This window comes from Sceloporus undulatus, chromosome 2 (genome assembly GCF_019175285.1).
Source record: "Sceloporus undulatus isolate JIND9_A2432 ecotype Alabama chromosome 2, SceUnd_v1.1, whole genome shotgun sequence".
Taxonomy (NCBI): Eukaryota; Metazoa; Chordata; class Lepidosauria; order Squamata; family Phrynosomatidae; genus Sceloporus; species Sceloporus undulatus.
In genome coordinates, this window is record NC_056523.1 from 309824719 (window position 1) to 309843267 (window position 18549).

Genomic DNA, 18549 nt, shown 5'->3' on the forward strand with positions numbered 1-18549 from the left:
CGAATGATTGTGCTGTACGCTGCTTTGATCTGTGGAAAAGCGGTATATAAATAAAATTTATTGTTATTATTATTATTATTATTATTATTATTATTATTATTATTATTATTATTATTATTTCTCACCCTTCCTGGTCCCACCAACAATCCTCCAACCCACCATTCTGACCCTCCTATCTACATACCAAGTAGCTGCTACAGCTCCAGCAACAACAAGTAGGATGTTAGTTAATTACTCAACACACATCTTACCTTCCATTTGTTAGCCCTGGCAAGGCATGAGAAATAGACATTTAAATGGGTGAAAGGAAAGCAGGAGAGTGCGGTAAAGACATTTAAATCAGAACTCACAGGTGTATTTGGGGGACATTATACTCATCCTGTGATTTCAAGCAAAGTCCTGAAAGCTGTGATTTTCTAGTAATGCTAATACTGCATGGAGCTTTGGCAGCTAGGGGTGGATGATACTTGTAATGGAGGGGAAAAAATGCAGATTCCTCTTGCAAAATTCTTAACCCAAGAACAGTTGCACTAAGATCATTCCCCTACCCAGGCTACAAAACCAGAGGTAAATCAGATAGAGAATATTTGGAAGGGTGCATCAGTTGGCATTGCAGTGCATAGATATGTATTAACTATGCCATGCTTGCCTCACTATTTTTGTGAGCTGAAAATGGCACTCTCTTCTTGTGTCAAGATGCAGAGTATCCAAAACCAGCTAAATTATTTGAAAGGTTGTGTCAGCAAGTCTCACAAGCACCTCTCTTTTTCTCTCTTACAATGAATAACAACAACAACTATATGTGAAAATGATCACTTTCTGCCTTGTCATGATATCCTAAATCATAAAAGGGCATGTTATTTTAGTGCTCTCTGCAATTCATTTCAACCTGGATTGTATGAATTCTCCAATTATTAAGAAGGCTGCTCACACTAATGGGGTGAAACATGACCTTATTTTCACCTGTGACAGATTACTTTTTGCTTTTTTCCTAAATATGTAATATGTGACCACAATAAACATAGGGTATTAAAATGCTGTCCATATGCTACCCACCAGAGATGCTTTTCTATACTATACTATTACGTATAGTGGCAACATGCTATGGAATCCTGGGATTTGTATTTTTACAAGGCACTCAAGCTCTCTGGCTGAGAATTCAAAATACTGGTCCTTAAAATGCAAATTCCAGCAGGATTCCATAACATGTTTTTATGGCAGTGAAAGTGGAATTATAATGCTATAATTGTAAATAAATAAATAAATAAATAAATAAATAAAATTGTCCAGTGTGAATGGGCAAAGTTTCAAAATTGATTGGTGTAGGAGCTTCAGGTGACACTGGTAAATATTATAGAGATTATTGCTTCATTTCTGGCTCACCTTTCATTATTATTTTTTTCCAAAGAGAGTACCTTATATACTCTTGTATAAGTTTAGAAACTTCAGTCTAAAAATTGACCCCAAAAACCTGGGCTGACTTATCCATGGGTCAATGTAAGTACTGTACTTTAACTCTTATTTTAAAAAGGAACCATCCCCTGGTGAAGGGCAAGAGTGTCATCTGCCGTGGAACCACTGACCCTCATCTATTCTCTCATCCATCCAGCCTTTAGTATGAGCACAAACAGTTATGCCTGCTGGAATTGTCCAAGTTCTTTGGCATTATTTTCCTTTGCTTCATCCTTTAGATCCTTTATTACATTCCCCTAAATTTTACCCTCAACTTATCCTCGGATCATATCAAAATCCATAATTTTGGCCCCCAAACCTGCCTCCAACTTATACATGAGGACGACTTATGGTCGAGTATATACAGCAAGTTATTACTATTTATATTATGCCAGTAAAGCCCAAGTTCCTGGTTGTTGTTTTTGCCAGCCAGAAATCCAGCCAATCTCAGAAACATTTCCTCCCAATTCAGAGTTTAAACTGTTGCAACAATTCCCCATTCGCTCTTCTAATTCTGGCATGGAATATTTGCAATTTGGCAGCTCTCTCTGGCCTTGCAGCTTCAGTAAACAGTAATTCTCTGATAGCTGACCACAGTGAGTCTGGTATTTTATTTTTCACATCCCCCTTACCCCCCTTCTCTAGATCAGTCTTGGTGCATGCATTATGTTTTAAAGTCCCAAGACTCTAGTTTAAACCATTTCCAGTTTTGGACTTTTTTGCAACAAGATGGGTAAGTATCAAGTTTTAACTTTAGCTTTTTTCAGTAAGACAGAAGAGATGTAGAAATGTCATTTTCAGGGAATTCCTCTGTTAAAAATCCGGGTGGAAGACTGCTGTTTGCCCTTATTAATGGTAAAACATAAATTAAGATTACTGAATTGCCCTTAGTAAGTGGAAAGGCTGCATAAAGAAATCGTAAACTTTTAAAGTTACCAATGTGAACATGGAAAGAAGAAATGGGCATATAGCTGGTGTACAGAGCTGGCTCCTACTGCCCTCTGCTGAATTTGAAGTGAAATGCTCAAGTATTTATATGTCCTAAACAGTATGGTGTAGTGGGTTGAGTGTTGGTCAGCAACCAAAGAGATCAGAGTTCAAATCCCTGCTTGGGTGTAAAAGCTTACTGGGTGATCTTAGGCAAGTCACATTCTCTCAGCCTCAGAGGATGGAAATGACAAGCCTGTGCTGAAGAAATTTGTCAAGAAAACCCTATGATAGGTTTGCTGTAAGTAAAAAATGACTTAGAGGCACACAACAACAACAACAACAAACAAACACTATGTATGTATGTGTGTGCCTTCATGGCCTCCATGGACTTATGGCAACCCAATGAATTTCATAGGATTTTCTTAGGCAAGGAGTACTCAGAGGTGGTTTTGCCAGTTCCTTCCTCTGAAATATAGCCTACATCACCTGGTATTTTTTTTTGTTTCCCATCCAAATACTAACCAGAGCTGAGCCTGTTTAGCTTCTAAAATCAGACAGGAACTGGAGCCTTTAGGGTATTTAGTACCTTCCCAATGGCTACTCTTAAACAAAGATTTTCTTTTACCCCAGGTAGAGTTGATGGGTTGTAGTTGAATATGAGTCACTATGGAGAACATTAAAACTAGTGATGACAGAGAAATTGGCAAGGTTCAGGTTTGTCTGTTGACAAGTGGGATCAGAAACACATTATTTTTATTTTCATTTTTTTGGCATTAGCCTTTTACAGTTCCATGTTCCTCTGCCACACTGGGCTGTGAATTGCCGTATGGTGTCTCAGAGCACATCTCCTTAGTTTGTTGATTTACCATATTTATTCTTCTATCTGTTGTTGTTGTGTGCCTTCAAATCATTTCAGACTTATGGTGACACTAAAGTGACTCCTGGCAAGATTTTTTCAGAGAGGGGGGGTTGACTTTCTTTCTTCTGAGGCTGAGAGAGAGTGAGTTGCCCAAGATCACCCAGTAGGTTTCCATGTCTTGAGTGAGGATTTGAACCCTGGTCTTCAGAGTCACAGCCCAAATCACTACACCACATGGGCTCTCTGCTTCCACTGTCCCCATCTATTTATATGAGAACAGGTTGAACAGTTGATGTGCCTATAGTTCTGTCTGTGAAGGCAAAATCCATAAGTGGCTGATTTCCTTCTTTCCTGTAGCAGTGAACTGTCCTGCACATAAGTAGCAGTGACCGGATGTTCCCTTCCTGCATATCCAAGGATGGAGGGGAAAGAAGTAGATATTGAATGGATGTTGAGAAACTTTGTTTAGCTGCCTCCACACTTTAGGCCAGATTGGACTAGAAATTGCAATGTTATTTTTAACTATGTTCCTGTTAACTTGCCGAATACAGTGTTGAAAAAGATTTTTCATTACATTACTAGTTGTGCTGTTGGTTACTTTTTTCATTACTTTTGTGAGCAGTCGGGGGGGGGGGGAATGGAAGAAATTTAATTTTAACTTGGAGAATTCCTGTTCACATATTCCTAAAAATGCTTTAAAATGCCTGTACGAAGTAACTTCTGAAAGTAACCAGGGAATGTGAACTCATTGCACTAGTGGTCCTCAAATGGGACCCCCAGGAGGATCCAAGAGTTGCTCAAGGGAGGAGGGACAAGAATTGGAGGCCTTGATCCCTCTTCCTCCTCCTCTTCCCCCTCCTCCTCCTCTTCCTCCTCTTTCCATGTATTTTTATGTGAAAAATGTACATAAGTGTTGAGTTAAATCTTGAATGTACTTAAATAAAATTGTTCTGATTTATACTACATTATTTTCTGATAAAATATGCATATACATAAATGTGCAATGAAAATACTCTCACTAAATAATCAAAAAAATTTTTATTCATATTAACAGTACAAAGCTCTACATATCTGCTCAGTCCCAGTAAATTCAATGGGAATTACTCCAAGATAAATGTATACAGAGCCGCAGCCTAAATATATGTCTAAATACATTAAGACACCCTCCAAAAAGAAGTGCCCAGTTTGTCTTTAGCATCTGCTTGAGAATGTTCCCACAGTTGTGGGTATGCTAGCTCAACTATAAAAAGTTTCAGAACTGTATATGTGGTGAATCAATAAATCTTTTAATATGTTGCTCTTGTGGGCTGCTCATACAAAGAAGTCTTGTGAGATGGCCCCACAAATTATACCACTGTGGGACATAGTTAGTTCTGTCTCCAACTTTAAACATGTGGTTAAGTTATCAACAACTAGTTCCACAAACAGAATGCAGCCTTTGTCCATGTGGTTTGATATTAATGACTCAAGAGAAATAGTTCATTTTCTCCTCTTTTCCTTTAAATAGTTGCACCAAATAGAGATCTGTGTGGCCTATAATTCCATCATTACTTGATTTAAACCTTTGGGATTACTTTTATTCAGGGGGTAATTCAATGCCAATTCTGCAAGAGGGCAGCTTGTGGGGAAGAAGCAGGGATTATTATGTCCCTCTTGGTCAATGGTGGTCTCCATGTTATGGCAACAGAAAACACCACCACCATGTTTTCCTATCAGCCGTGGGCTGTTGATAAGCAACAACAAAAGAGAAGTAGGGGGGAAGGCTGCAGATGGGGAAAAGCAAAAGAAAATAATAATTTATGAATACCTAATATACTTTAAATACATGCTGAGTATTACTTACCCAGAATTCCAAAATCCAAAATACTCTGAATTTTAACATTGTCCACATGGGTTTCTGAGATAGTGATACCTTTGCTTTCTGATGACTTTGTGCACAAAATTATTTTAAAAATATTATGTTAAATTAGTTTCACACTATCTGTATAAGGTGTTGTGATAATATCTGATTCTGTATATGTAAATATTCCAAAATCCAAAACACTTCTCATCCCAAGCATTTTGGATACAGGAGACTCAACCTGTATAAGCCAAGACTAGGACCTTGGCCAATATTGAAAATATATTAGGAATTATTAAATCAACAGCGTATGCCTTGAAGCTGGTAGAATTCTGCCAGTGTGCTTAGGAGGAGATCCAGGAAGGTGAAAACAGCCAGCTGGGGCAGGAACTTTAGAGAGTTTTCAAGGTGGGCATTTGGGTCCAGGAGGCCAGAACTCTGCCCAGGTAAGTGGCAGCTATTGCACAGTCTGGCAAAACCATGGCACATGGAGGTGTTGGATAACACCTTGTAGAACTTCAGGGGAGAAAAATTAAGTTAAATTAAAGCTACAAGAGGATTCTCACTAGTGATTTCTGTTTGTAAATTTCCCATGTTTTCTCCCTACTTCTTCCATTTTTTTTTTTGTTTTTTGTTTTTTGGTCTTAGGAGGGGGGGAAACCCTGCACGCATTAAAGAGGAAAAGTTGCATAATGCCTTATAATAAGTACTGCTAGGAAAACTCACAGCACAATCTGAAAACACCCACTGTTTGTAGGCATAAATATATCATTTTATTACCTGGACAATATCTGAACACAATTATCTGAAGAATCATACTATCTGGGGGAAATGGACTTATGCCTGCTCAGGAAGTCTGCTCCTGCATAGGCATTCCAGGTTAGTATGGTTAGTACGGTATAGGGCCAAAACCTCAGAGTAAGGAATGGCCCTAGGTGATGTTACAAGTAGTGGCCTCTAGTGATGTCACAAGAGGTGGGCCCTAGTGATATAATTTACATGTAATTAGGGATGCCATAATCCACCTGCAGGCGGGAAAGTCACGCTTTTAGCGGTAGTGGCCTGGTCCCGGTCTGGTTACCGCTAACTCATGGCTTTGGGCCCGGCCCCTGGGCCGGGCATGCTCATGTGGCCATTGCTGCGTCTCCTCCTTCTCCTCTGCCTCCGCTTTGGCGCGCTCCCCCTCCGCGCACTCCAGTGGCAGGCAGCCACCCGTCTCCTCCTCCTCCGCCTCTGCCTCCACCTTAGTGCGCTCCCCTCCACGCGCTCCGGCAGCAGGAAGCCACCCACCTCCGCCACCTCCTCCGTGCGCTTCCGCGCCAGGCGCTTGCTTCGGCCGCAACTGGCAGTAGCGTGCACTCTCCCCACTTGCGCAGCAGCGCGCGAGGCTATAAAGGCAGCTCGGCCCCTTGATGCTGGCTGGCAGAACAGCGGGGGCGGGGCTGTTTCCAGCCCCAATCTGCCATTGGCCAGCAACAAGGAGGAGGCAAAGCCTCAGAGGAAGAAGAGGAGGAGGAGGAGGAGGGGGGTGCCCATTTCCTATGTCTTTTTTTTCTAAAGTGTGTTTTTTGTTGTATTTTTGGTGCTTTTAATGCTAACAAGTCTGCCTTGTTGTGACAATGATAGTAATGATGATGACGATGGTGATATTGATATCAGCAAGCCTCAGAGGCATGGCCAATGTAAGTTGCTCTGAGTTTTACAAACTCATGTGCAGTGAAGAAAAACCAAAGTCCCTTGACCAAGTACACACTTCTGAGAAGTACAGTTGAACCTGAGGGCAAATCACTTCTTATTAAATCACCTTGACATATTCAATATGAATAGCCATGTTAACCCATGTTTAGTGTGAAACCCAAGGGGTTTGGTTAAGGAATAAGCATCTGAAATATGCAAGAGGCCATGTTCATTAAAGCCATGTGAAATTCCCAAATGTGCTGTTGTGCGTGTTTTGGAATGGGGGAAGGGGTGTTTGGCCAGTATTAAAATTTTTAAAAACCATCCAATTTTTTCCCGTGTCCTCCATTTAAAAACCTTGTCCTACAATTGTCCTACATTTGTCCCGGTTTGGAGGTCCTGACTTATGGCAACCCTACATGTAATACATTACCCATCAGCTACAGTTGCTCAGAGTATGGCTGCATCCAAACTGCTGGATTAATGCAGTTTGACACCACTTTAACTGACATGGCTCAATTCTATTGAATTCTGGTAACTGTAGTTTTGTCAGATATTTAGTAGTCTTCGTCAGAGAGCTCTGGTGCCATAACAAACTACAAGTCCTTGAATTCCATAGGATGGTGCCATGATAGTTAAAGCACTGTCAAACAGCATTAATTTTGCAGTGTAATAGGAGAAAAAATAGTCTAGAAAGGGAAAATAGGTTCTCTCTCTCTCTCTCTCTCTCTCTTCATATATGCACACACTTTTTAAATTGTTGCTCTCATCCTGGGATTATTTCCCCCTTTGTTGTGCAGACCAGACAAGAAGATCTAGGATTTAAACTCAGGAATCCCTGTGCCCTATCCATTTTGTGGTAAAGTTATGAAAAGAGCAACAACCATAATAAACTGTTCACAGGTAGTGATTTTGAGCCCTGCTTATTCAAACATTCATGCAAACAAGGGCTTCATGGATACAATTTGTACCTGTGTTAAGTTTGTTTCACACTTTCACCCAACTGCAAGGCCAGTAGCTGCTGCTCAGTCCCAGTCGCCTCATATTCTTGTTCAGATGAATATGTGAAAGGGGCTAATGGATTTTGGAAAGATATCTTGACAAATGTTCCAGTAATGACAACAACGCAATAACTTTAGATGCCTCGTTGTTCATTCATTGATATCCATAACAAAAACCACATCCATTTTTTGCTGTTTTGTTTTTCCCTTGTTTGCATTGTTTGAAAATCTTTAATAATTAAAAAAATGAAAAAGATTTGTGTAGAGTAACAACAACAAAATAAAGGAACCTGAAAGAAACAAAAATATGTAAATAATTATGATGAAACTGCCAGTTGCTTTCATCATGCCAACCCTGGAGTCTTTAACACATTTATACATTTCATTTTTGTAATATCTTGGTTTAAATTGCCTTTTGGCCATCCAATAATTTCATTTTTTCTATGTTTTGTAAAAACAAAATTAATTTTGTTTTCTTAGAATGAGATGGTAACGAGGTAAAAGTGATGTCTGGAGAGAAGAACTGTTAAGAATACTAAAAAGAGGTTCAATACGAACTGCAGAAGACCAAGGGGGGGGGGGGGGGGGGAGAAAGAGGGGACATAAATGGAAACATATATGAGAATATGTATGATAATGTTTATATATGGTTGTTGTTACGAGATGATATTGACAAAATGTCTTAAACAATATATTTAGAAAAATAAACATTTTATACTTTTATCGGGTTTCTCTAGTCTAGCCCAAAATCTACTGTCTCTCAGTTTATTATTGTTATTAGACAAATGTTTCACTGAAAGAGATCGACAGCCCTCTTAGTACAAGACAGATTGATAAATGGTCTATTTGCACTCACAGTTTAATATTGCACCTTTTCTCTTTAGACAGATCAGTGATTGCACAGCCCATCTTTGTTTTCAAGAAAGAGCAACCTTATAAGGTAAGTACCAAACCTTTCTTCTCTTGCACTTGTCCAAACAAGTTAACCAAGGTATGCAAATAACACACAGTGGAAGTGTGGGATCACAATAGCAGCCCTATGCACATTCACTTTAGCATCTGTATACAGCTTGCGCACATGTACTAGAATTCATTGCCACTAGATGGTGATGGTGGCTGCCAATGTGCTCAGATTTAAAAGACATCTTGATAAATTAACAGAGATAAGAGCCATCATTGGCTACTAGTTATTCTAAATCTGTCCAGTATCAGAAGTAGTCTACCTACATATTGCTGGGGAACAGAAGACAGAGTACAGTTGCACTCCTCTCCTGCCTGTGGACTTGCAATAGGTGAACAAAATAGGTTCCTGGTTTTAGTCTGGGTGAGCAAAATGTTTGACTAAAGAGGCCCTAGGCCTCAGTCAGCATGGCTTTTCTTATCTTCATAAACAGATAGGGTTCTTTTGTGTGATATCTTGGAGAAACAGGATTCCTAGTCACAACAGCTTTGTTTGACCATTAACCCTATATTTTTGGAAGGAGTAACAGGCTTGTCCAGGGATGTTTCTTTGAGTGTCACTCAACCCTAACAAGAACAATCCTGGACTGGCAAGAATCTTTGCAGTTTGGTTCTTATTCTGTGCAAAATTCACACAAAGTTGTTTTTGTACAGGAAACTGCATTTTCTACATGGAAAATAAGATTTCAGTGCAGAAATATTAATTCCTGCACAGGAAAAAAAGCTATAATTAGGATTTGTTTTGCGTAAAATTTGCATATAGTAGATTTGGATAGAAAACAGCATTTTCTGTGCAGAAATTAATATTTCTGCATTGAAATGTTATTTTCCATACAGAAAATGCTGTTTCCTGCAGGGAAAATGTTGTTTTCTATGGGGAATTAAAAAAAACAACTTTGTGATCATTACTCAGAACGAGTCTTGAATTGCAAATAGGCTTTGAAAACTACATAGTTTTCAAAGACTTTCATGCAGTGAGAAGAAATTGCTGAAATTACTCATTGCTACCTGTATGAAGCAACTTAGTGAAGACATCCCTTCTTTTCGTCATTGGTCATAACCTGTTTAAACATGAATAAAAATGTCTGTGCATACCCAGCACTTGAATAGGCAAGAGATACTGGATAGGTAGGATCCCTTGTTCTTGTAGACAGAACTAATCCACACTGTTTGGTGATTCACAAATTTGATGCACAGTCACACATATCTTTCATATTTGTCCCTTTTCAAGCAAAATGAATTACTGTGGGCTCTGATCTGGCTCTGTGGGTATGCCATGTAATGTCTGAACAGAGCTACTGAATAATCTTATAATCCGTAACATGCATTGCCTTCGTGCAGAAATGCAAATGAGGGTCACTCCCTGCTTGTGCATTCACAGGGTTAAAGTTATTTGCAAATTAGGAATGGACGATTAGGAATCTCATTGTGCAACAAGAACAAACATCCCTGCTGTAGTTACTGGAAATGTTCTTTAGTTTAGAAAAGGTAAAAAATATGTAGATATACAAGCCTTTATGAACTGAACAAAAAATAAGCTGCTTAACATGTATGTGTTAACTGTGTGAACTGCTGTTACCTGCGACTTTAAAAATGAGGATGGATAAAATTGCAAAAAAAGGTAGGGAGTAGGTATGCTTTAGAGCTCCAACTTTTGTTCTTTGTTCTGCTTTAAAGTTGAGATAGTGAATGTGGAAAGATCATCAGGACCTGTGAATGATGTTAGCACAGAACATCATGTCACACAAGGGGCTTTTCTTAAAGAATTAACATCTGATAATACTTAATCTAGGTCTAACTAAGATTTCTTTTTGTTCAGACACCTATCGAAGATCCTGTGTGCAAGGCTGAAAATGGTAATTATGAATTCAATTTAGACTCTTTTTTTAAAACACAAATATATTGTGAAGGATATGATATTATTTTATTTAGTGGCTGGACATTCACTTTGTCACAAGCCCTGAGCCCCTCCACATCCTCTGTCACAGAAGTTGCCATACTAGACTCCTTTCTTTTGCATCATCATCATCATCATCATCATCAATAAATGTACACAAAACATACTTTTATTTATTTTATATAAAACCAAATGTACAAATCTGAATGTGTTATGTTCAGTTATAATAAAAACCAACTCTTAATGTGTTGATTATTGCAATAATGAAGAAGAGAAATGCCAGCTTTAATTCGATATTTTTGCATTGTGTGCTGCCTTCTTTGATTTGTATCTCCCTTTGTGATTCACTAGGAGGTATGTCCTCCACCATTATGCAGACAGACGCTGGCAACTGGATGATGGTGTACATGCCAGGGGGAAAAAGCAGGCAGCTCAATTTCTAAAACTGTTCCTTGTTTCCCATCAAACCTTCCCCAATAAAGCAAGTCCTCTATGCCCAGAACTCTCTGAGTAGAAGCCATGACAAATTCATGAGTTAAAAGCCCAGAAGGACACAAACCAGAGGCTTTAACCATATTTAGTCCTGGGAATTTCAGACTACAATAGGTTCCACCACAATTGTACAGACAGATATCACAGTCCACTCTTCATGTGAAGTGAGATCTGGGAGAACCATGTCCCTTCCTCCCATCATATGAAAGGCAACCATAAGTTAATAGATTTTACATTTGCTTTATGAATTTTTGTAATGGATTTTTTGGAGGGGAGGAGTAATTTTTATTAACACACAATTTAGTATTCTGGCAGCTGAAGCATATATAAAACGATTCTTCCATGTTTCTTCTCCTTCTGTTCATCCATCAAACCCAATAGAAAAAGTTCTGTTCTGTAGAAAAAACCCCCAGAACTTTTGTTGGATTTTAAAAGTGTTTTAATGCAGACATGAGGAACCTCTGGCCTTCTATGTATTGTGTCCTGCAACTCCCACCAGCCCCACCCAACCTGACCAATAACAATGTACTATGGGAGTTATAGGTCAAAGCAATTGTTTGGGAGGTCATTGGATACTCACCCCTGTCTTAATGTAATGTATTGTTGTGCTTGATAAGATATGCAGTGTATGCTGATGTCCTGTCATTCTTTTTCTCTTCAGTTTCCACTGGTTGTTCCAGAAAACGTCCAAGATCATCATCTTTTTCTTTCCAGCCCTCTGACTCTCAGTTGTGCAGAGGTATGACTGCTTACCCCTTGCTCATTTCCAGTTAGTTATGTTTAAAATGAAAATAATATTTTAACAAAACCTGATGTGCAAATGTATTCATGAACTAAACTAGAAGTAAGTTCTGTAATCTGTGATTTAGCATCTGTTCCATCCAAAGTGACTTTAAAGCTTAAAATTAATGACACTAAAGTGGAAATTGTAAAAATAACAAATATCATGCCTAATATTTGCCATGTTTTGGTAGCAAAGACATGTATCACTATAAAATTATACCTGTTTGCATAATTTGTTGTTGTCCTTATTTTGTGCCTTCCAATCATGTTTAACCTATAGTGGCCCTAAGGCGAAGCTATTGTTGGGTTTTCTGGGGCTGAGCAGTGACTCACTCCAGATCTCTCCATTGCTAAGTAGGGACTCAAACCCTGTTCTCCAGAATCATTGTCCAATGCTGAAATCACTATATCCCACTGGTTCTCATAATTTGCATAATTACTTTTCTTAAAATTATATAATGTTAAGTGCTCTTCCAGGGAAAATGATGAGTTGCTCCTTTTAATTCCAGAAACGATACTATCCCCAAAACGTGTGCGATCATCTTCCTTTACCATCCTTCCAACATTCCCACCATCTCAGCCAGGTAAACTAAAGACTGACCGGTGAATAAATTAAAATTTCTTTATTAAACTTTAATTACATTATTCTTAATAATGTCAAACTTACCCCGATGAAAATAAACATACAGTTTAATGTTTGAGCTGCCTTAATATTTGATAACATCCTTGAACCAGTAAAAAAATTATTGTCCCATATGAATATAGTGTGTTATTTCATATTAGGGTATATATGTGAAAGACATTGCAAAGTGTTAGCCAATCAGTGTGCTATCTATAGTTGACTTTCCCCATTCATATTAAACATTTGAGGAGGGGAAATGGCAGGAAATTGTTTACTATATAGGGATGGGGAGCTATTGTAGGGAGGAATATGCTTTTTGATGATTTCCAGAGTTTTTAGATTTCAATGGACAGTCAAGATTGCAGTTTTGAACTGGAAGCCTCCATAAACCTTACACTGTTTCTTCTCAGAAGCATCATTAGCACTCCACATCTCAGAATGACAAGATCTAGGGCAATCCTCTAGTTCACCAAGGACCCAAGGTGAACTTTCTGTTGTCTCAGATAGACCAGCTCTTCTAAGCAAGCTGTCAGTTGCAGGCAGATGAAAAACTGAAAATTACAAATGAAAGGGCATATAGTGTGTCCTGAGCTAAACATGAAAATGCCCAAGAACTGTACTGTAACCTTTAAGAGAACTGAAGGCGGTTTGAACAGAAATGCCAGTGAGACACACACACACAATAGAAGACTGCATGAGGTGTCTCTCTTGAACTATGTGAAGCTACTGTTTGATAGTTATGCCTTTTGGAAACCACTCTTACTTCAATTCAAAAAGATATTTTAAAAAAACCAGTTTTTATTGTTTAAAATTTTGTTTTGTTTTCACTTATTATTCTACTCTATTTTACTCTTTTTATTGTAGCTTTTTTCTCTGTTTAACAGAAAAGTGGGGTGTAAATTTTAAGAGCCTACTCAATTTAAACTAAATTCAAAATGAAACTTTTTAATTAAAAAAAGCTTATTATGTAGCTCTAACCCATTGTCAGCTGTTATCTCTCTTCATCTGGTACCTAGCACCAGGTTGATCCTTTGGAGGGCTAGTCACTCTAGACATGTTCTGACATGGTCTTTCAGCCAATAACAGTTTTCATGTATTTCAGTAAAATGGACATGGGCTGCATCTGCACTGCAGAATCAATACAGTTTGCTACCACTTTAACTGCCATTGCTCAGTGTTATGGAGTTCTGGAATGTGTAGTTTTGTGAGAGATTTCTGTCAGAGAGCTCTGGTCCACAAATAACTAAAGATCCCAGGATTCAGTTAAAGTGGTGTCAAACTGCATTAATATTGTGGTATGGAAACAGCCATGGATATGATATCAAATGCTATGCATATGCATTCAGCCTCAATAAACATGGTTTGTAAAGAGGAGTTTCTTGTTAAAAATCATAAAATGCTTGAGAGGACAAATCTGCCAAAGCATATTGAAGACATATTAAAAATGGAATAGAAAATTGACTTTATTGGGCATATATTTGTTTTGCAGTAAAGAAGAATAACATATTCTTGACCTCCATGCTACTACAAAAGAAAATTGGTGTGAAAGCTACAGAAGAGAGTAAGTAGAGTTAGCCCATGTATTTATTGCTTGCAAATGCTAGCTGAGAGGACAGGGAAGAGAGAGGAGAGACTCCTCTAGTTCATTAATATGTGAGCTTAAAGTAGGAAATGGCATTCCCCCATCCCCACTCCCAAAAAAATGCACACAGACAAAAGACAGTGGGGACTGCCTTTATCTCTCTGCATTGACCAGGAAAAATACAGGAAGGGATCATGGGGAACCCGAACCTTCTGTGGACAAGATTAGGTCCATGGGCCAGAGGTTTATTTTCAAGGGATTAGGACTACACCTTCCGTAGGTAGGTAGGTAGGTAGGTAGGTAGATCTTGGCTTAACAGATATATCTAGCTAGATAATCTGCAATATATATCTCATGAGGTTCTGGCATGCACGAGTCCAACCAAGTGAGGTTTCTGCAGAGATAAGAGAAATTACACTTGCAGTTTAAGTACATATTTACTTTTGTATGGTTGCTCAAAAAATAAAACATACTGAATTCAAGATACAGAATTGAAACTAATCCTGTGCTATGACTAAGGCTGCCTGATCTCAGGGCTTGCCTGAATCTCCAGTTTTCCAGTTCATAGATAAGTGTGCAAATTCTCCTGTTTTTGTGGGCTCAGATCCAGGCAAAAAGACTCAGATAGGAGAGCAGCTGCCTTGCTGCAATTTACAAGGCTTAATTGAATTGTTGATGCAACTTGCAAAGACTCTCCAGAGTCTATACATTTACTTAGTTGGCTTCCTCCTTCCCTCTCAGTCATGGTGACTGCTCTGTTTTGCACATGCCTTCTAAAAGCAAATAGACTTTTGTTTCCTTGTCCCAAATCTCCAATTAATTTCACTTTGATCCACACCCCTAACATAAGATTTCTGTCTAAACTTCCAAAAAGGAGTATGTACATAAGAATGTGTGTATATTTCTGTGATTGTGTTCTTGAATGACAAGTTGTGAGCAACTGTGGTTGCTACTTAATCTGTAACTCTTAATGACATGACAAAATACCATCCCTATGTATCAGGTTTTGGCACAGAAACCTCAGGGCCTGGGATGATCCCTAAATTGACAATCCTTGCTTTGACAGATGTCTTGCATCATCTGAGGGGCTACTTCTTCTTTAATACTATACCTATTGTCTAGTCTACAGTCACTCAGTATATTATGAGTGACAAAGTCACAAGCATGAGAAGAAGCGATATTAACGTGAGAAAGGATTATGTGGGATTTAAGAAACATTTTTTAAAAGAACATGTGCAAGCAGAAGCAACAAAAATTAACCCCGCTTGCCTCTGTTTTGCAAGGTATTCCATCCACAAATGTACAGTGGGATGTTTTGAAGCCTGCCATCTTACAACCTCCACAAGCTTCTATGCACAGATTAGCAGAAAAGATAAGCACTGAATCTGTTCTGCAAGATACAAACGCTGAGGTAAATACAGTGTGAACAGGAAATATAGTTTGGTATGAAGTGTGTGATGCTGTTGTTTCATACATTACTATTAATATTTTATGGACGGTTTTCCATTTGTGGTTTTTCTACTTCTGTTGTTTTTAGGTATCTGAAGGCACTGATGCCTGGAAAGATGTTCCAGAAAAGCAACCTGTTTCTTTTCACATTTTAGGTCCTCAAGTAATAGGGTATGTGAACTGAAATGTATTCTTGTTTTAATATTTTGATCTTGAAAAAAATAAACATTTATCTAATTGGTTTTAAAAGTTTTTTAGTATTCCTCAACCTGGTGCCCTCTAGATATGTTGGATCATATGTTATTGCTGGATGGTCATGATGGAAGCTATAATCCAATATGTCTGGAGGGTTTACTTGGTTGGAAAATAGGTCTCCTTCTTTACTTATTTCTCCTAACAGTCTTAGGTTAACAGATTAGTACCAAGAGACATGGGGAGTTTGAGGAAGGGCCAAGGAAATTTCCAAAGGACAACAATGTGCCCCCCCCCCCGGTCTTTGTGCCTCATGTTCATGGATTTGACACAACATCCTAAAAGGTAGCCTTCAGATGTAGTTATTTATCGGTTACATTTCCATTATTAATGAGAGAAGATTTATTGCTTTGTCCAAAAACCACTGCAAACAAAACATAGAATCATAGAATCATAGAGTTGGAAGAGACCACAAGGGCCATCAAAGCTTTCATATGATTAATAATAACAACTTTTATTTATATTTCCCACCACTCCCAAGGATCAAATAAATAAAAAATATACCTAAGATTAAGATACATATCTTGTTTTATAAAACAGATCACATTGTAGCAACAAAGAAAAAATACTAATTAACTATTGGTGTCCTAGCAAAAAATATTGTATACACTCATATCCTCAGGTTTCTATGACAGTTAAGATGGCTCCCAAAGACGTTTCTCTACATCTGATAACCTTTGCCACAAACACAACAACCCTTTGGACCACATATTGATTTTATGATTGTAACACTAAACTAAGTTTCTTTTTCACACTCCAGTATTTCATTTTCTTTAGGAAAGGCTCTAAATAACTTTCTCTAATACCAGTATATATCTGGCAGTCAAGTATATAATGAGCCAAATCCTCCAAAACTGGCTCTCCACAGAGACAGCCTATCTTTAAATGGGATACGATAAAATCTTTCCCCATTTTATGATGATTATTATTTGGTTTAGTTGGTTTTTAATATGTAATTTTTAATCTTATACTGTTTAATCTTTTTTAAGGGGAGGCATTATATATATATATGGATGTATTTTAACTTCTTGTAGCCAGCTTTGATTGCCTTGCAAAAAGTGGGATAAAAATTAAAAAATTATTTATTTATTTATTTATTTTATAATCCATTTGTTCAAAACATAAGCATGTAAGAACTGTACATGATTCCATTATCTAGAGATATTGTCAAACATTTTTCACGATTATGTTCACATTTCACACTGGCTAACCATTTCATTGTTCCTATGGTTATTAGGGCATTTATATCAGTTTGTGCAATCCACCTCAGGCGCTCTTTGTTTAAAGATCTTTTAAGTATCACTCATCCTTGGATTCAACGCCTGAGCAGAAAATCCAAAGTTTGGTAGTAAATTTAAAAATTTCTGATACCAAAACTTTCCTTGGGGGAGATTTCTATTATTACTTTCCTCCAGTAATCTCAAGGTGGTGTACATGGCTCTTCCCTTGCTGCTGTATGGGTCAGGTTACGAGAGAGTGACTGGCAAAACATGACCCAGTGAGTGTTATGTTTCTGTGGAAAGTTGAACCTGAATCTCCCAAGTCCTAGATCGATATTCTAATTGCTATCTCATACTGTCTGGCTATTATACACATATAGGTGCTTCACACCATCAGAAGTCTGAGTTGTGCAAATGTGTCCCAATAGCTTCAACAACTAAGACACTTGTGATGCTTTATCGACTGCATCCCTCTGCATACAGTAGTACACATGGTAACCCTCTTTTCCAATGTTGTGCCAAACTTACAAACATCTTGACAGTTGCCAGCTTGCCAAGCTAGGGGTTTTAAAGCCACACACTTTCCCCTTGTATTGACATTTATGCATCTGTACCCATGATAGAAAGAGAACAGTTACTTTTTTGTACTATAGTTCCCAGGATTCTCCAACCACTGGGTTTGTTTGCTGGATATGTGGGTCTCAGACAGTTGTAATCCTCAAAAGAATAATAAAAAGTCAATTTGTTTCTAGGGTGGGAGTACCAAATGTTAGGGCAAAGCTAGTGAGTATGGCTTCATGGTCCCTAGCATTGCAACTGGGCAACAGCAGCAATCCCCTGATTGTGTGTTGAACTAGGAAAGCCAAAAGATTTTAAGAGTGCATGGAAAAAGGAGCTGGCACTCAGATTTCGTGACAAGTCTCCTGTGTTTTTATCTCAATGGAAGGGAGGAGTGAGTGGACCTAATACATATGTATTTTAACTGGTTTTACTAATATATATTGTTTTCTTTTGACAATCCCTCAAACTGATGTGGCTTTCTTGTTTTTGCTTCTAGCAACCAGTTATCCCAAAGCAGAACTTTTTCAAACAGTAAACATCCTGACTTTGTGTTTGGAGAAAATATAGTAGAAAGAGTCTTGGTAAGTATTAACGATTTTTTGTCTCGTTTGGTGGGGTAGTGGAAGGACAGCCAGGAAAAAATTACTCACCTGAGCTTGTTTCGTCACCATCTCTGTCATACAATGTCATCTGCATTCTGTGGATGTTTACATTTATTTCATAACCCATTAAATTTAAATCTTGTTAAAGCAATTTCCCTTCTTGGAGAATGTGAGGCAACTTTACTTGTAAAGAGAAAATCCAAAATGTTAACCATTTCTAAATGTTTCTCAAAAGTGTTCAATAAATTTAGCAAAAAGGAAAATCAATGATGAATTGAACGCTGGCTGGCTATGAAATTTTCTGAGTATTAGACAGTAAGAACTCAACTTTTTCTGAAACATCATCTAAACATTTGGTCTAATAATGCAG

At 38.1% G+C, this 18549-nt stretch overlaps 1 protein-coding gene across 1 annotated transcript in view; it reads left to right on the forward strand.

Moving 5' to 3' along the window:
* The first annotated feature begins 3048 nt into the window (after positions 1-3048).
* The window catches only part of RANBP3L (RAN binding protein 3 like), a 32809-nt gene continuing 17308 nt past the window's right edge, over positions 3049-18549 (forward strand). The window contains exons 1-9 of the mRNA XM_042447840.1: positions 3049-3096; positions 8541-8699; positions 10539-10575; positions 11770-11847; positions 12401-12475; positions 14003-14074; positions 15379-15506; positions 15633-15715; positions 18074-18158. Coding sequence (XP_042303774.1) covers positions 3049-3096; positions 8541-8699; positions 10539-10575; positions 11770-11847; positions 12401-12475; positions 14003-14074; positions 15379-15506; positions 15633-15715; positions 18074-18158 — 765 coding nt within the window. The remainder of the gene's footprint in view (positions 3097-8540; positions 8700-10538; positions 10576-11769; positions 11848-12400; positions 12476-14002; positions 14075-15378; positions 15507-15632; positions 15716-18073; positions 18159-18549) is intronic.